At 42.4% G+C, this 20,826-nt stretch overlaps 1 protein-coding gene across 7 annotated transcripts in view; it reads right to left on the bottom strand.

Moving 5' to 3' along the window:
- Nucleotides 1–20,826, bottom strand: part of NKAIN1 (sodium/potassium transporting ATPase interacting 1) — a 214,874-nt gene that overhangs the window by 47,759 nt on the left and 146,289 nt on the right. For all 7 annotated transcript variants that reach the window (XM_073564399.1, XM_073564383.1, XM_073564403.1 and 4 more), the window contains one exon: nucleotides 1,569–1,649. In XM_073564399.1, coding sequence (XP_073420500.1) covers nucleotides 1,569–1,649 — 81 coding nt within the window. The remainder of the gene's footprint in view (nucleotides 1–1,568; nucleotides 1,650–20,826) is intronic.

Here is a 20,826-nt window from a genome sequence, read left to right as displayed (position 1 = left end):
ATCTCCATCCTTCACCCAGGCTTGCTTGCAAATGAGGAACTATCACCAACAGTGATTGACACACCTGATAATCTTTTATAGAGCAATCACACCTGTTTTATAATCACGTGCACAAACTAAAGTAACCAAAGTGCAAAGACCCTAATGGCCACCGGGGGGAAAACTACAATTGAAATCACCACTGTTATGAATGATTCACCGTAGGAGGCAAAAACAGAAATACTAGCTAAGTCCAGAAAACCAGAGAAGTTGGCAGCTATCGGATTGCAGACCCCTGAACCTATCAACAACAACTAGCAGTAGCCGTGGGGGGTTCCTACGGTGACCTAGACCCCTCGATCACAGCCGGAGAACTACATAGCCTAAAGACAGAAAGGGAAATCTAAACTGCCCCAGAGCAGACCCCAAAGCAATAGGCAGCCCCCAACATATAATGACAGTGAAGCAAGATGAAAAAACACTCACACAGATAGAAAGATAGGCTGAGCAAATGATGGGGCCCAAGCTAACTAGATAGGACAGGATAGAAAAGCTGCTGTCTGTAATCCGCCAAAACCCTATCAAAACAAGAGCCAACAGCTGATAGGGAAAAAAGCCCTGAAGACGCTAGGCTTCAAAAAGACTATATCAGTACTCAGGTATTTTCTGAAGACAGAGCAAAAAGGAATTCAGCTCACCCCAACAGGGAATGGCAGAAATCAAGGAAAACAATGCAAAACAAAAGCAAAACACAAATGCAAAAAGTAGAACAGAAAACTTAGCTTTTGAGGAGCAGAAATCAGACTGGTCTCCTAGAATCCCACAGAGAGATCACCAGCAAGGCAGAAGGGCGTCGGCTGCCTTATATCCAGTCAGTAATTCCCGTCACCCAGTCATCATCATCCTGCCCAGGTGCTTGGTAATCAGCCTCACTACCTTCCTTCACCAGAAGAGGGAGTTCATCAGACCTCAATGGTGAAGGGAAAAATGAACTCACACCACACCACAGTGCTATGACCCTAATGGCCACCGGGGGCAAAACCACCTTTGGCATACAGCCAAGGGAAAAAAAAAGGTTACTTTGTGCATTTAATCTGTCAGATCCAACCTGGATCATGACACAGTGTCTTTTATATGTTTCCATGTTACAAAGCCTTTCGAGCCAGCGTCCTTCATTCAAAAGCGAGGAAAAGCAGAGTGGACCTCCTGAAACACGGGGTGGTAATGTAAGAGGTATTACAGCCCAGAAGACCCCGTTACACTGGTGGCAGCAGTGGGATATCTTGTTTACCTCTGCCAAGGGGGTCGCAGCCGGTCGGTTGCTGCAATAAGGGCATACATCTCCTATTCGGTGTGCTTGGGGGTTCTGTAACACCCGTCACATGTTGAGGCTGTATGATAGCTGCGAATCATGCTGCCCTGAACATATTTTTTGTGCACGTCCAAGATACTCAGATAACACCCGAGCATGTTCTGATAACACCTTATCCAAGCATGATCGCTCATCACTAGTAGTTAACCAAGTTACATCAAATTTAGACATACTCTATAGTATATGGCAAGTAATGTCATGTTAGATAATGTCTTACCTGTGATAAATGCCCCACTTCCAGGTAAAAACAGATTATAAAGGCATTCCATGCCACCCATAATGCCAGCCACACAGAATACTGAATGAAAATAGAACAGACAGAATATAAATGGAAATGTAATAATTCGAACCATCTATTCCACATTTTTCTCCTGTTATCTACCATAATCTGACCTATGTAAACCTCTTACCTACGTACAATGCCTTGCGAAAGTATTCGGCCCCCTGGAACTTTTCAACTTTTTCCCACATATCATGCTCCAAACATAAAGATACCAAATGAAAATTTTTGGTGAAGAATTAACAACAAGTGGGACACAATTGTGAAGTTGAATGAAATTTATTAGTTATTTAAAATATTTTGGGAAATTCAAAAACTGAAAGTGGGGTGTGCAATATTATTCGGCCCCTTTACTTTCAGTGCAGCAAACTCACTCCAGAAGTTCATTGTGGATCTCTGAATGATCCAATGTTGTCCTAAATGACTATTGATGATAAGTATAATCCACCTGTGTATAATCAAGTCTCTGTATAAATACACCTGCTCTGTGATAGTCTCAGGGTTCTGTTTGAAGCACAGAGAGCAGCATGAAGACCAAGGAACACAATAGGCAGGTCCGTGATACTGCTATGGAGAAGTTTAAAGCCGGATTTGGATACAAAATGTTTTCCAAAACTTTAAACATCCCAAGGAGCACTGTGCAAGTGATCATATTGAAATGGAAGGCGTATCATACCACTGCAAATCTACCAAGACCCGGCCGTCCCTCTAAACTTTCATCTCAAACAAGGATAAGACTGATCACAGATGCAGCCAAGAGGCCCATGATCACTCTGGATGAACTGCAGATATCTACAGCTGAAATGGGACAGTCTGTCCATAGGACAACAATCAGTCGTACACTGCACAAATCTGGCCTTTATGGAAGAGTGGCAAGAAGAAAGCCATTTCTCAAAGATATCCATAAAAAGTGTAGTTTAAGGGTTGCAACAAGCCACCTGGGAGACACACCAAACATGTGGAAGAAGGTGCTCTGGTCAGATGAAATCACAATCTAACTTTTTGGCAACAATGCCAAACGATGTGTTTGGCGTCAAGGCAACACAACTCATCACCCTGAACACACCATCCCCACTGTCAAACATGGTGGTGGCAGCATCATGGTTTGGGCTGCTTTTCTTCAGCAGGGACAGGGAAGATGGTTAAAATTGATGGCAAGATGAATGGAGCCAAATACAAGACCATTCTTGAAGAAAACCTGTTGGAGTCTGCAAAAGACCTGAGACTGGGATGGAGATTTGTCTTCCAACACGACAATGATCCCAAACATAAAGCAAAATCTACAATAGAATGGTTCACAAATAAACGTATCCAGGTGTTAGAATGGCCAAGTCAAAGTCCAGACCTGAATCCAATCGAGAATCTGTAGAAAGAGCTGAAAACTGCTGTTCACAAGCGATCTCCATCAAACCTCACTGAGCTCGAGCTGTTTGCCAAGGTAGAATGGGCAAGAATTTCAGTCTCTCGATGTACAAAACTGATAGAGACATACCCCAAGCGACTTGCAGCTGTAATCACAACAAAAGGTGGTGCAACAAAGTATCAAGTTAAAGGGGCCAAATAATATTGCACGCCCCACTTTTCAGTTTTTGAATTTCCACAAAAATTTAAACTAACCAATAAATTTTGTTCTACTTCACAATTATGTCCCACTTGTTGTTGATTCTTCACCAAAAATTTACGTTAGGTATCTTTATGTTTGAAGCATGATATGTGGGAAAAAGTTGAAAAAGTTCCAGGGGGCCGAATACTTTCGCAAGGCACTGTATATCAGGGATGCGGCACTTCTACTAAACTGCCCATAAGTTAGGATACGAGCAGAAATGTGACAGCTATGCTGTGGTCACATGCGATAGACAGTGGCTATGCTGTGGTCACATGCGACAGACAGTGACTAAGCTGTGGTCACATGCAATACACAGTGGCTATGCTGTGGTCACATGCGATAGACAGTGACTATGCTGTGGTCACATGCAATAGACAGTGGCTATGCTGTGGTCACATGTGATAGACAGTGGCTATGCTGTGGTCACATGCGATACAGTGGCTATGCTGTGGTCACATGATAGACAGTGGCTATGCTGTGGTCACATATGATAGACAGTGGCTATGCTGTGGTCACATGCGACAGACAGTGGCTATGCTGTGGTCACATGCAATACACAGTGGCTATGCTGTGGTCACATGATAGACAGTGGCTATGCTGTGGTCACATGCGATAGACAGTGGCTATGCTGTGGTCACATGCGACAGACAGTGGCTATGCTGTGGTCACATGCAATGCACAGTGGCTATGCTATGGTCACATGCGATAGACAGTGGCTATGCTGTGGTCACATGCAATAGACAGTGGCTATGCTGTGGTCACATGCGATACAGTGGCTATGCTGTGGTCACATATGATAGACAGTGGCTATGCTGTGGTCACATGATAGACAGTGGCTATGCTGTGGTCACATATGATAGACAGTGGCTATGCTGTGGTCACATGCGACAGACAGTGGCTATGCTGTGGTCACATGCAATACACAGTGGCTATGCTGTGGTCACGATAGACAGTGGCTATGCTGTGGTCACATGCGATAGACAGTGGCTATGCTGTGGTCACATGCGACAGACAGTGGCTATGCTGTGGTCACACGCAATGCACAGTGGCTATGCTATGGTCACATGCGATAGACAGTGGCTATGCTGTGGTCACATGCGATACAGTGGCTATGCTGTGGTCACATATGATAGACAGTGGCTATGCTGTGGTCACGTGATAGACAGTGGCTATGCTGTGGTCACATGCGATATAGTGGCTATGCTATGGTCACATGCGAAGTGGCTATGCTGTCATCACATGTGATAGACAGTGGCTATGCTGTGGTCACATGCAATAGACAGTGGCTATGCTGTCATCACATGCAATAGACAGTGGCTATGCTGTGGTCACATGCGATAGACAGTGGCTATGCTGTCATCACATGTGATAGACAGTGGCTATGCTGTCATCGCATGAGATAGACAGTGGCTATTCTGTGGTCACATGTGATAGACAGTGGCTATGCTGTGGTCACATGCAATAGACATTGGCTATGCTGTGGTCACATACAATAGACAATGGCTATGCTGTGGTCACATGATAGACAGTGGCTATGCTGTGGTCACGTGATAGACAGTGGCTATGCTGTGGTCATATGCGAGTGACTATGCTGTGGTCACATGCAATAGACAGTGGGTATGCTGTCATCACATGCGATAGACAGTGGCTATGTTGTCATCACATGTGATAGTGGCTATGCTGTGGTCACATGCGATAGACAGTAGTTATGCTGTGGTCACATGCAATATACAATGGCTATGCTGTGGTCACATACAATAGACAGTGGCTATGCTGTTATCACATGCGATAGACAGTGGCTATGCTATGGTCACATGCGATAGACAGTGGGTATGCTGTGGTCACATGTGATAGACAGTGGGTATGCTGTGGTCACATGCGATACAGTGGTTATGCTATGGTCACATGTGAAGTGGCTATGCTGTCATCACATGTTATCACATGTGACAGTGGCTAATAGATAGACAGTGGTTATGCTGTGGTCACATACAATAGACAGTGGCTATGCTATGGTCACATGCGATAGACAGTGGCTATGCTGTCATTGCATGAGATAGACATTGGCTATGCTGTGGTCACATGCGATAGACAGTGGCTATGCTGTGGTCACATGCAATAGACAGTGGCTATGCTGTCATCACATGCGATAGACAGTGGCTATGCTGTGGTCACATACAATAGACAGTGGCTATGCTGTTATCACATGCAATACAGTGGCTATGCTATGGTCACATGTGATAGACAGTGGCTATGCTGTGGTCACATGTGATAGACAGTGACTATGCTGTGGTCACATGCGACAGACAGTGACTATGTTGTGGTCACATGCAATAGACAGTGGATATGCTGTGGTCACATGAGATACAGTGGCTATGCTGTGATCCCATAAGATAGACAGTGGCTATGTTGTGGTCACATGTGGTAGACAGTGGCTATGCTGTGGTCACATGTGATAGACAGTGGCTATGCTGTGGTCACATGCGATACAGTGGCTATGCTGTGGTCACATGCGATAGGCAGTGGCTATGCTGTCATCACATGTGATAGACAGTGGCTATGCTGTGGACACATGCGATAGACAGTGGTTATGCTGTAGTCACATACAATAGACAGTGGCAATGCTATGGTCACACGCGATAGACAGTGGCTATGCTGTCATCAAATTCGATAGACAGTTGCTATGCTGTGGTCACATGCGATAGACAGTGGCTATGCTGTGGTCACATGCGATAGACAGTGGCTATGCTGTCATCAAATTCGATAGACAGTTGCTATGCTGTGGTCACATGCGATAGACAGTGGCTATGCTGTGGTCACATGCGATAGACAGTAGTTATGCTTTGGTCACATACAATATACAGTGGCTATGCTGTGGTCACATGCAATAGACAATGGCTATGCTGTGGTCACATACAATAGACAGTGGCTATGCTGTCATCACATGCGATAGACAGTGGCTATGCTATGGTCACATGCGATAGACAGTGACTATGCTGTGGTCACATGCAATAGACAGTGGGTATGCTGTCATCACATGTGATAGTGGCTATGCTGTGGTCACATGCGATAGACAGTAGTTATGCTTTGGTCACATACAATATACAGTGGCTATGCTGTGGTCACATGCAATATACAATGGCTATGCTGTGGTCACATACAATAGACAGTGGCTATGCTGTTATCACATGCGATAGACAGTGGCTATGCTATGGTCACATGCGATAGACAGTGGGTATGTTGTGGTCACATGTGATAACAGTGGGTATGCTGTGGTCACATGCGATACACAGTGGTTATGCTGTGGTCACATACAATATACAGTGGCTATGCTGTGGTCACATGCCACATAAAGCAATGGCACTGCAGCAGCCCGTGGCTAACCAATGCACTCTTGTCCCCATTTGTCAGTTTCAGGATTCTATTGGTAATTTTGATTCCCCCTGACCCCGCACCTTTGATGCATAAATGCCTTTTTATCTCGGTTGAGATGTATGTAAATCGCCGCGGTCCAGTCCGATGGGCGGGGCTTATTCCCTCCCCCTCCTCGGCTTGCAGAACGTAACTTCATCTGTGAATATCACAGAAGCCGTAGTTTTTCCGCGCTTGCGCATTGAAAGGGACTCCGGCGCTTGCGCAGTATGCTTTGCTCAACTGTGGGCAAAGCATATAATCGGTACTGCGCATGCGCCGGTATTTTTCAGTGCGGTCTATGCCCCGGAAGTCTTCACATGCAGGACACACTCTTCCTGGACGCTGGATGCATAGTAAAGCAGTGCGCATTACACCGGAAGTTGAAGAAGCCAAACATATATTGCCCAAATTTGAACTGGACAAAAGGAAAAATAGCAAACGGGTAAATTGGGACATTTCAAGACACCTATCATTACTTTCTCAATCTATCTTTCTATGTATGTCACGTTCATTCTATCATGCTATCTATCTATATATCTCTCTCTCTGATTCTAACTCATTCTGTCTGATTCCTTCTATCTATTTATCTATCCATCTTTCTTATTGCATCTGATTCCTTCTATTTTTCTGCTTCCTTCTATCTATCTATCTATCTATCTAGGAAAAAACCAGGCAGAACTCCAGTTAAATAAAAGGAAAAATGTGGACTTTAATCCAGCGCCAAGTGGTGCAACGTTTCGACCTCACAGCACGGTGTTTGTAAAGCACAGTGTTACCATAGAATAGTGCACTTTTTATACATATCTCTTCAATTTACCAATAAACAAAAATTAGCATATCTAATAAATATAGATCAATGTGTGTGTGTGTATGTATGTATGTGTGTATGTCCGGGATTGTCATCCGCACCGTCGCAGTTACAGCCACAAAATTTGGCACAGTCACACGTCTGGACCGCGAGAGTGTCCTAGGCTATGTTGTGAGGTGAAATTTTAACCCTGCGTGTTCCAATTCACCAAACAATTTTGCCCCTATCTACATAATGGGGAAAAAGTGTGTGTATCAAGCCCCGCCCCTCATTATAATGTCATAATGGTTGCCATGGCGACCCTGATGTCAACATAGGTTGCATGCCCCGCCGCTCATTATGATGTTATAATGGTTGACTATGGGATGGAGGATGTGTGATGGGTATATGGGCACTGGACTATGGGATGGAGAATATGTATGATGGGTATATGGGCACGGGACTATGGGATGGCGGATATGTATGATGGGTATATGGGCACGGGACTATGGGATGGAGGATATGTATGATGGGTATATGGGCATGGGACAATGAGATGAAGGATGTGTGATGGGTATATGGGCACTCGACTATGGGATGGAGAATATGTATGATGGGTATATGGGCATGGGACTATGGGATCGTGGATATGTATGATGGGTATATGGGCACGGGACTATGGGATGGAGGATGTGTGATGGGTACATGGGCATGGGACTATGGGATCGTGGATATGTATGATGGGTATATGGGCATGGGACTATGGGATGGAGGATGTGTGATGGGTACATGGGCATGGGACTATGGGATGGAGAATATGTATGATGGGTATATGGGCATGGGACTATGGGATCGTGGATATGTATGATGGGTATATGGGCACGGGACTATGGGATGGAGGATGTGTGATGGGTACATGGGCATGGGACTATGGGATGGAGAATATGTATGTTGGGTATATGGGCATGGGACTATGGGATGGAGGATGTGTGATGGGTACATGGGCATGGGACTATGGGATGGAGAATATGTATGATGGGTATATGGGCATGGGACTATGGGATCGTGGATATGTATGATGGGTGCATGGGCATGGGACTATGGGATGGCGGATATGTATGATGGGTATATGGGCACTCGACTATTGGATGGCGGATATGTATGATGGGTATATGGGCACTCGACTATTGGATGGCGAATATGTATGATGGGTATATGGGCATGGGACTATGGGATAGAGGATGTGTGATGGGTATATGGGCACTTGACTATGGGATGGAGGATAGGTATGTTGGGTATATGGGCACTCGACTATGGGATGGAGGATAGGTATGTTGGGTATATGGACACGGGACTATGAGATGGAGGAAATTATAATTTGTTATAACTATCCACAGTTAGTTACTATGCCCGGGCAGCGCCGGGCTCTTCAGCTAGTATTAAATATAAATCATAATCAAAGTGTATAAAAAATTACATTGCAGTAAATATAAGGACCATCATAGTGTTTACATATATAAGGTGCATGTTAGAGTGCAAAAAAATATATCTAACCGTACCTACAATCATTGATACAGCTAGATTAACAATGATTAAAAGATGTGAAACACCTATGTGATATTTAAAATGCATAAACATTATAAATCACCTGGAACACTCAGACCCATGTTGTAGTTCCAACATAACAGCATTCTCAGAGCACAACTGAGCATGCCAGTAATCAGACACTCCCGATTGGCCACTCGACAGTGATGTCAATGCACACGTTCACTAGGCACTTACACGCCCTGCTCCACCATTACAAGTGCTGGCAACTACGCCCACACAGTATTTCATAAAAATAACAGCATTTGTTCACAAAAGAGATAAATCTCAAAACTTAAATGGAACGGAGCACTTGTAGTGATCGTATTAAGTGGTGAACTGGACACCCAAAACATTCAAACCAATGGCTGTGCATAAGCCACAAGCACTACGCCACCATATAAACTGGGTGCCAGATGTCACTAGCAAAATTCGGGCCTTAGGATAAATTTATCTCATATACTTTATACAATGTGCAAAAAACTAGAAGAACATACAACAATAATTGGGAAGAGTTTCTATTCAGGGATTCAACCTTTAAAAATAAAAAAACAGTGTTTAGTAATTAATAAAAAATTAACCAAAATTGGCTCAAATAAATACAAATAAACCCATATCAAAGTACAATACAAGAGGAGAGATCTATAAGGGTTTAGATAAAACATATTTTATAAAGGATAACTTTTTCAAAAAAATCCATCAATATTAATTAACACATGTACTGCATATTAAGACAGAGAATGAATCTTAACATCAACATTAAGGCCATCGTTTTACAGTAATTTTCCTCAAGTTCATCACATAACTTTGAAACATTTGAAGAAACGTTCTCAGAAAAATTCTTCCAATCAGTGTCTGACATACATCCTTTTCGTTTTAGTTCCAATTTTGTTAGAAATCTTATAAAACCTTGCACAAAATTCTGGAGAATTCATAATTGAATTAAATTTTGCCTCATATTCGAGCATATGCCCCTAGGTATGATTTTCGCCTTAGGCCGGAGTCACACTATCGAATAAATCAGACGAATGCAATGCGATTAAAAAATCGCATTGCTTTCATCCCAATATTATTCTATGGTTTAGCTCCCATCATCCGATTTTTTATTGGATTTGTTCCTCGGACCGAGACAATCGCAGCATGCTGCGATTGTCAGCGATTTTCGGATCGGATTCGCCAGTGCAAGTCTATGGGTGCGATTAAAAATCGGATTCAAAACGGACCACACGTGTGACTTGCGATTAAATCGCAACACTTCTCCTGGTCAACAGAAAATAGCATCAGGCATTGGCAGGAAGCTTTGGGATGCAAATTTCACTTGCAGCATAAAAAAACCCAGGAAGAACGCCTCTACGGATTCCTCCATCATGTCCACGCCAGTCAATGTGGAAATGCTGATAGTTCTGGTCCAGGAGAGGCCAGAACTATGGGACCAGAGAGATCCCCACTATGCTGACCGGACACGCAAGGAGGCAGCGTGGAGAAAAATCTGTGCCCAGATGTTCACTGGATATGCGGCAAGACCTCGGGAGGAGCAGGAGCAAATTAGTAAGTTAAATAATGTGTACACATAATCGAAAACCCTAATGTAATATGCTCAATGTAAGTTACAAGATGTGGTATCATTGCTCACATATCTGTACCAAATTCCTGCGCCATTTAATGTGTGCATATTTTCAACATCTAAATTACACCTCCCTGACTGGTGGCCCCATGACGATTTTTGGTCCTAAAAATGTAAATACTTAGCTAATTGTTCTGCTACCAAATGCAGTGCTCTCCTTGTTTTTTTGTCCGTATCTTAGCCAGTATATATCTTTTGTTTTTTGACTCAAAATATATTAGATGTTCGCATCATTACCACAGGTTTGTCTACATTTTCTTTGAAATTCGGTTGTTTAGAAGGTCCTTTGTAGTAGGCCTCAACCTGTTACTTATTTTGGTAGTATTGGTATCAAGCCATTAGAAATATAATTCATATAAGTTTTATAATGTGTGCCTAAGCATATGTAAACCGTTGATAAGATAGCCATATGTGTGGTCTTAGGAAATCCTGTGTTTTGTTTCACATTGTAGTGACTGATGTGACAATTCGTTGGCGCAGCTGTAGGGACACATATAGGAGGGAGAGACAGCTGAGGGCCCGTAGTGGAGCGGCCGGAACCACAAAGAGGAAATACCTCTACTTCGACCGCCTACATTTCCTTGCCCCTGTGATGGATCTGAGACCATAAGTGCAGGGTTTAATGTAGTACTTTGTATTTTCGCTATGCAAACTCTAAATTTTTTTTTTTTTTTTAATTGTAGCCCCCGAGTCAAACCTCACAGAGAGGGAGACGGGTTCCGACTCTGAGGTGGTGATTGATCCAGAGTCGGATGTTGCTGCAGGGTCAGGCCCATCTGCAGGACTTCCCATAGCCACACCACCACCATCAAGGTCACCACCACCAGAATCTGGTAGCCAGGCAGCACAGCATGATGACCAGGGCAACAGTAGCAGCCCCACCATGCCTCTGGATCCCTCTCCACAGCTTTCTGCCCTACCACGACAAGGCAGGCGCAGGAGACAAGGAGCACCTTTGGGAACAAGGATGCAGGTTGACCGAGGTTGACTACTTGTCCACAGCTGCTCATGATGATGGGGAGGAGGCTTATGGGCGCAGTCTGGCACAGTACTTGAGGGAAATTTCCCGTGGGTACAGGCTGTGTACCAGAGGGGCTCTCCAAATCGTTTTGGATGCCAGTACACCACCCAATAATCCTCGCACTGTGTTTCAGTTTCTGGAAAGGTGGCAGCTGTCAGATGAAAATCAAATTGATAGGCTGGTTGGACTTGATGTGACAAGTTAACCATCCTTGGAACCTGTTCCTCCTCCTCCTCCTCCTCAGCCACGGGTGCCAACACCTCCGCCTCAGCCTGCACACATCCCCAATGTGGCTCCACAGGTCCAATATATGGGCCAGGGCGCACAAGCCCAATATGGCCACTTTAACGTACCCAATGTTGGAGGGTGGCACCAACATGGGTATGTCAGACATGGCCATATTGGGGGATATGGGCAATTAGGGCAGCCCTACCATGACTACCCCCCACCAATTTCAAAATTACCCCTACCCAAACCCCCAAATAGATCCTGCCAGGATGCAACAGATGGCACAGCCAACTGGCAGGGCACAGGGAGACAGAGATGTGGCCCAGCAACCAAGGGCAAATGTCCAAACAGGACCCCCACCTTCACCACCCCCAACCTACCATGACTTGTAGGTTTTCCTTTTGGCCTTTTATTGAGGTTGACTGTTTTATACATGATGTTTCTTTTTTGTGTCTGAATGTTAACTACTAATGTACTGCTAACATTATGCAATATGGCATTAATATGGTTATTTGCTTTCGGCATTCCCAAAAAACAAAAACAAGTAATAAACTTGTTAACATTCACAATGTGTGCCTGTTCCTGTTCGTACATGTTCTGTAATGTGTTAGATAGATCTACTAAAAATTAGTGTGGAAAAAAACACAAAAGGCCAAGCAAAAAATCTTTCTGAGAACACAACACAACCAAACCACTACATAGATAAAGCATCATCTTGCCAGGGAGTAGCACCCTGAGGTGTTAGAAAATAAGTAGTGAACACATCACGTACTTTGAGTCCGGAAATTGGACGACGGGGTGGGATTACATGTGTCCTAGGCCTAGACACATTTGCAGACTCAACTTCAGCATCATCATGTGAGGGGCAGTCATGAATTCTTGTGAAGTTATGTAGGACCACACAGGCTTTAATAACTCCATTGACATTTGCTTCACTTAGCTGAATGGCGGACTGTAGGACCCTCCATTTTGCCGAAAGAATACCAAAGGCGCACACCACCAGTCGCCGAGCACGTGATAGGTGCAAGTTAAATATTCAACACCGGCGGTCAAGGGTTCGTCATGGATATGGCCTCATGACATGTCTGGTCAATTGAAACGCCTCTGCTACAAGAACATAAGGCACTGGTTCCAGATTTGAGTCTGGAAGCTGACGTGGTGGTGGTAGGTCAAGCTCATTATTACGCAGCCGCTGACCCATAGTGGAAGAATTGAAGACTCTGGAGTCTCCAGTTCTTCCATAGGCCCCAATATCTACAATTATAAACCTGTAGTGAGTGTCGACCAGAGCCGACAATACTACAGAAAAATATTGTTTATAATTATAGAATTGGGACCCTGAGTCCGGCGGCTTACACACACGGATGTGCTTCCCATCCAGGGCTCCAATACATTGTGGAAACTGGCACGTGGCCTCATATCCATGGGAGATACGCAACCAGTCTGCCATTTTGGGCTCCGGCATTACCACATGATGGAGTCTGGACCTGATTTCAGAGCATGTAGACCGGACAATGCCAGAGATTGTTGATTTCCCAATTAAAAATTCTAAATGCAGACCAGTATATGAAAGGCCAGTTGAAAGGAAGCTAAAAAATAAAAAAAAACATGAGTACACAGCCCAACAAACAACAGATAAAGCTTAAATCACATTTAAAGTCTATCAATTCTAAAGTAGGCATGATCAACATTAAATTACATGTCATGGCTTGGTTCAGTAATACACAAGCATATAATGTTTATTTGGAAATGTGCTAAAAAAAATGTGATAAAAAATGGCAATAATAAATAAGGTTCAAGGTCTGGTAAGGAAATATGCTGCTTCACACATCAACAACATATTGCTTTAAGACATACCGTAAGGTGAGGAGTAGACGCTCCTCTGCTGAAATAGCTTTGCGCATCCTGGTGTCCTAAAACGTGATCCCAGGGCGCACAATCTCGAGCAAAAGATCAAATGTAGCAAGGCTCATCCGACAATATTGAAAGAACTTCTCCGGATGGCTACGCAGAGATGTATAGAGACGATGGAAATGGCCATTAGATATCCTGCGTACCAAAAGCGAATGGACCCACATTCGTCTACGCCTCCTCAGATCCACAATCACAGGGTATTGCTCCCCAAAACGTCGGGATATAGCCCAATAGAAAATAACACGCTCAGTGGTGTTAAAAGTCAGCCTGTCTGTCATGTTTAGCACAAAGCAGTGATAACAAAATCCAAGCACTGACTGTATGGCAAAGGTAGCAGGCTCCCTCCTGTTGTAGAGCCTATAAATATAGGGCGGGATGATTTTTTAAATTAGTTTCAGGCCTAAAAAACGTTATTTGTCCATTTTGTAAGGCTACGAAAAAAATCGCCAGACAGATGTCAAACGGATGCTTACATGCAAATAAAATCAGATCAACGATGAAAAATCGGATCACAGACGGATCACTGGTCAAGAAATCTTTGTTGCGATTTCGGAACGCAAAAATCGGACAGATTTTTTTATCGTTTAGTGTGACTCCAGCCTTATAGTATTCACCCAGAGTCAATAAACGCAGCTCAATTGTAGTTAACCACTTCAGGTCATTCTTATATCTTCTCTTAGTTTCTGTTTTATTCAGGACTATTGCACCCAAAATCTGCTCAAGTTTGTGCTGCTATCTGTTTTTTCTATTTAGCTATTTTTGTCCATTGATAGCTTGCACTAAATAAGTTGTTTTGCTTGATATTTATTTTTTTGTCTGTGGACTATGCATATGGATCCAGATGAGCCTGTGTTTTTTTCCCACAGTGTGGAGGATGAGGAGAGGATCATAGGGGCTATAGGTGGTTCTGCTGCATTTTTGAATAACCCTTCTGTGTCAGAAACAAAGAGAAGATATAAGAATGACCTGAAGTGGATAACTACAACTAAGCTGTGTTTATTGACTCTGGGTGAATATTATAAGGCGAAAATCATACTTAGGGGCTTATGCTCGAATATGAGGCCGAGTTTAATTTAATGATGAATTCTCCAGAATTTTGTGCAAGGTTTTGTAAGATTTCTAACAAAATTGGAACTAAAACAAAAAGGGGCAGCACGGTGGCTCAGTGGTTAGCGCTGCAGCCTTGCAGCACTGGGGTCCTGGGTTCAAATCCCACCAAAGACAACATCTGCAAGGAGTTTGTATGTTCTCCCCGTGTTTGCGTGGGTTTCCTCCGGGCACTCTGGTTTCCTCCCACATATAAAAAAAAATAAAAAAGGACACTGATTGGAAGAATTTTTCTGAGAACGTTTCTTCACGTTTCAAAGTTATGTGATGAACTTGAGGAAAATTACCGTAAAACCATGGCCTTAATGTTGATTTTAAGATTCATTCTCTGTCTTAATATGCAGTACATGTGTTAATTAATATTGATGGATTTTTTTGAAAAAGTTATCCTTTATAAAATATGTTTTATCTAAACCCTTATAGATCTCTCCTCTTGTATTGTACTTTGATATGGGTTTATTTGTATTTTTTTGAGCCAATTTTGGTTAATTTTTTATTAATTACTAAATACTGTTTTTTATTTTTAAAGGTTGAATCCTTGGATAGAAACTCTTCCCAATTATTGTTGTATGTTCTTCTTGTTTTTTGCACATTGTATAAAGTATATGAGATAAATTTATCCTAAGGCCCGAATTTTGCTAGTGACATCTGGCACCCAGTTTATATGGTGAATGTTTGCTGGCATGTGCATTTAGCCCATAGTGCATACTAGTGACGCAGGGGGTTAATCCCCTCTGTGGTTGCTGGCTGTGTGCTGTTACTCCGCCTCTGTCCTTTAGGGGGCATGTGGCGTAGTGCTTGTGGCTTATGCACAGCCATTGGTTTGAATGTTTTGGGTGTCCAGTTCATCACTTAATACGATCACTACAAGTGCTCCGTTCCATTTAAGTATTGAGATTTATCTCTTTTGTGAACAAATGCTGTTATTTTTATGAAATACTGTGTGGGCATAGTTGCCAGCACTTGTAATGGTGGAGCAGGGCGTGTAAGTGCCTAGTGAACGTGTGAAAAATATTCAGGATTGAGAGTCCTCAGTAGTTGATACCTTTTAATGGCTAACTGAAAAGATGGTAACACATTGCAAGCTTTCGAGACTACTCAGGTCTCTTCATCAGGCTTGACTAATACAAAATCTGAAGTCACATATTTATGCACAATACAGCCTAGAAAAAATGCAATAGATAAGACAAGTGACGTGAAGCAGAACTATCAATATAGGAGAGGGAGAAACATAAATATAAACATTGGACCAGTTCATAGATAAAGTGAACGTGTGCATTGATATCACTGTCGAGTGGCCAATCGGGAGTCTCTGATTACTGGCATGCTCAGTTGTGCTCTGAGAATGCTGTTATGTTGGAACTACAACATGGGTCTCAGTGTTCCAGGTGATTTATAATGTTTATGCATTTTAAATATCACATAGGTGTTTCACATCTTTTAATCATTGTTAATCTAGCTGTATCAATGATTGTAGGTACGGTTAGATTTTTTTTTGCACTCTAACATGCACCTTATATATGTAAACACTATGATGGTCCTTATATTTACTGCAATGTAATTTTTTATACACTTTGATTATGATTTATATTTAATACTAGCTGAAGAGCCCGGCGCTGCCCGGGCATAGTACCTAACTGTGGATAGTTATAGCAAATTATAATTATCCTCCATCCCATAGTCCCATGCCCATATACCCATCATACATATCCAAGATCCCATAGGCCCTTGCCCATATACCCATCACACATCCTCCATCCCATAGTCCCATGCCCATATACCCATCATACATATTCTACATCCCATAGTCCCATGCCCATATACCCATCATACATATCCTCCATCCCATAGTCCCATGCCCATATACCCATCATACATATTCTACATCCCATAGTCCCATGCCCATATACCCATCATACATATCCTCCATCCCATAGTCCCATGCCCATATACCCATCATATATATTCTACATCCCATAGTCCCATGCCCATATACCCATCATACATATCCTCCATCCCATAGTCCCATGCCCATATACCCATCATACATATCCAAGATCCCATAGGCCCTTGCCCATATACCCATCACACATCCTCCATCCCATAGTCCCATGCCCATATACCCATCATACATATTCTACATCCCATAGTCCCATGCCCATATACCCATCATACATATCCTCCATCCCATAGTCCCATGCCCATATACCCATCATACATATTCTACATCCCATAGTCCCATGCCCATATACCCATCATACATATCCTCCATCCCATAGTCCCATGCCCATATACCCATCATATATATTCTACATCCCATAGTCCCATGCCCATATACCCATCATACATATTCTACATCCCATAGTCCCATGCCCATATACCCGTCATACATATTCTACATCCCATAGTCCCATGCCCATATACCCATCATACATATCTTCCATCCCATAGTCCAGTGCCCATATACCCATCATACATATTCTCCATCCCATAGGCCCGTGCCCATATACCCATCATACATATCCTCCATCCCATAGTCCCATGCCCATATACCCATCATACATATTCTCCATCCCATAGTCCCGTGCCCATATACCCGTCATACATATCCTCCATCCCATAGTCCAGTGCCCATATACCCATCACACATCCTCCATCCCATAGTCAACCATTATGACATCATAATGAGCGGCGGGGCTTGCAACCTATGATGACATCAGAGTCGCCATGGCAACCATTATGACATAATGAGGGGCGGGGCTTGATGCACACACACTTTTTCCCCATTATGTAGATAGGGGCAAAATTGTTTGGTGAATTGGAACGCGCGGGGTTAAAATTTCGCCTCACAACATAGCCTAGGACACTCTCGGGGTCCAGACATGTGACTGTGCCAAATTTTGTGGCTGTAGCTGCGACGGTGCGGATGCCAATCCCGGACATACACACACACACACACATACATACACACACATTGATCTATATATATTAGATATGCTAATTTTTGTTTATTGGTAAATTGAAGAGATATGTATAAAAAGTGCACTATTCTATGGTAACACTGTGCTTGACAAACACCGTGCTGTGAGGTCGAAACGTTGCACTACTTGGTGCTGGATTAAAGTCCACATTTTTCCTGTAACTGGAGTTCTGCCTGGTTTTTTTCTATTTATATTTTTTGCGTTGGACAACCGCATTACTCAGGAAGTATTGCACCCAAAATCTGCTCAAGTTTGTGCTGCTATCTGTTTTTTTCTATCTACAGTATCTATCTTTCTTATTGTATCTATCTGATTCCTTCTATCTTTCTGCTTCCTTCGATCTATCTTTCTATCTATCTTTCTATCTATACTTCTCATTCTCTCTGATTCCTTCTGTGTCTCAGATTCCTTCTATCTTTGTGATTCTTTCTATCTATGTATCTATGCTTCTCATCCTATCTGATTCCTTGTATCTTTACGATTCCTTCTATTTGATTCCATCTATCTTTCTATCTATCTTACTATCTATATCTATGCTTCTCATTCTATCTATCTGATTCCTTCTATCTATCTGCTTCCTTCTATCTTTCTATCTATCTATCTATGCTTCTCATTCTCTCTATCTGATGCCTTCTATCTATCTTTGTGATTCCTTCTATCTATCTATCTTTCTATCTATCTATGCTTCGCATTATATCTATCTGATTCCTTGTATCTTTATGATTCCTTCTAGCTATCTCTCTTATTCTATCTATCTGATTCCTTCTAACAATCTATCTATCTGATTCCTTCTATCTATCTATTTATCTATCTGATTCCTTCTCGCTTTCTATCTATGCTTCTCACTCTCTCTATCTGATTCCTTCTATCTTTGTGATTCCTTCTATCTATCTATGCTTCTCATTCTATGTATCTGATTCCTTGTATCTTTATGATTCCTCCTATCTATCTATCTTTCTTATTATATCTATCTGATTCCTTCTATCAGATTACATCTATCTATCTATCTATGCTTCTCATTCTATCTAATTCCTTGTATCTGAATGATTCCATCTATCTATCTATCTATCTTCTATCACTCAGATTCCTTCTATCCATCTATCTATCTAATTCCTTCTATCTATCTGATTCCTTCTACTGTATCTCTTTGATTCATTCTATCTATTTGATACTATCTATTTATCTTTATTGTATTATTATTGTATCTGATTCCTTCTATCTCTCTGATTCCTTCTATCTATCAGATTCTTTGTATCTTCCTGCTTCCTTCTATCTATCTTTCTATCTATGCTTCTCATTCTCTCTATCTGATTCCTTCTATCTGATTCCTTATATCTATCTGATAACGTCTATCTATCTGATAACGTCTATCAATTAATCTTTTCTTTTATATCAATGTACCAAGAACGTCATTGAAATTGTCTCTACTTGTAGATTGTGAGCCTTCGCGGGCAGGGTCCTCTCTCCTCCTGTACCAGTTATGACTTGTGTTGTTTAACATTATTGTACTTGTTTTTATGTATACCTCTCCTTACATGTAAAGCGCCATGGAATAAATGGCGCTATAACAATAAATAATAATAATAATAATACTCAGAGCAGAAGAGAAGAGCAGAAGAGAATACAAGTTATATGTAAAATATTAAAAAGTAAAATAAAACAACCAATTTTTAAATAAACAATAAATCTAAAAAATACTTTTTTGCTTGTCTTTCATTTTTTAATTCTCTCATTCATTCTAACTATCATTACTATCGATAAATATCTCCTTTAGATAAAATTACAAGGATCATCTGGGAAAGTCTGACTACAGGAGCAGACAAGAAGAGCAGAACAGAGTAAAGCTGAAAGTAAAATAATAACCAGTTAAATAAATAAAAAGATTAGCACTGCACTGTACATCTATTAGGCCTCGTTCACACGTACCGTTTTTTTTCGCGTTTCCGCGGCGGTATTTTCCGTGCATTTTTGCTTCGAAAATAAGCATCCCATGCATTCCTATGGGATTCCGCAATGCTGTGCTAATGCTGCGGTTTTTACCGCGATGGAATTGCTTTGCGGTAAAAAACGCAGCATGCTCATTAATTTCGCGGAACCGCGGCGATCCCGCACCCATAGGAATGCATTGTTCTGCTTACTTTCTGCATGTGGCTGTGCACACCATGCGAAAAGTAAGCAAAACATTTGCGGATGGTACCCACGGTCCGGAGGAGAGGAGACTGTCCTCCGGGCTTTGGGTACCATATCCCTGTAAAAAAATAGAATTTAAAATAAAAAATATTGTTATTCTCACCTTCCGACGTCCTGCGCAGCCTTCCCGCCTCTCTCCACGCTCCCGGTCCCAGTAAGCCTTTGCGAGCGATGACATCCGTTCTCGCGGGATCGCGAAGTCTCGCAGTCATTCATGTGACGTCATCGCGAATGACTGCGAGACGTCGCGATCCCGCGAGAACGGACGTCATCGCGGTAATTGTCGCAAAGGATTACTGGGACTGGGAGCGTGGAGAGAGGCGGGAAGGCTGCGCGGGACGTCGGAAGGTGAGAATAACAATATATTTTTTTAATATTATTTTTTACATTCTTTTACTACTGATGCTGCATAGGCGGCCTCAATAGTAAAAAGTTGGTCACACTCGTCAAACACTATGTTTGACGAGTGTGACTAACCTGTCAATCAGTTCTCCAAGCGATGCTACAGATCGCTTGTAAAACGCTAGCAATTCTGCAAGCTAATTACGCTTGCAAAATGCTAGTTTTTCCGCGGGAAAATCACGGGAATTTAAAATGCGATTTTTCCGCGGAATGGAATTCAGGAATTCTTGCGGTAATTTCCGCGAGAGTTCCGCTACATGTGAACCCAGCCTTAAAGTTAATCTGTCATCTATTGTTTCAACTATGTGATGTGGCCACCGCCATCAGGGGCTTATCTAAA

The sequence above is a fragment of the Dendrobates tinctorius genome, unplaced genomic scaffold, assembly GCF_039654945.1.
Source record: "Dendrobates tinctorius isolate UK_male_01 unplaced genomic scaffold, ASM3965494v1 ptg000015l, whole genome shotgun sequence".
Lineage (NCBI taxonomy): Eukaryota > Metazoa > Chordata > Amphibia > Anura > Dendrobatidae > Dendrobates > Dendrobates tinctorius.
The sequence above is the reverse complement of the archived record's forward strand: the minus strand, read 5'-3'. Positions and strand labels throughout refer to the sequence as shown.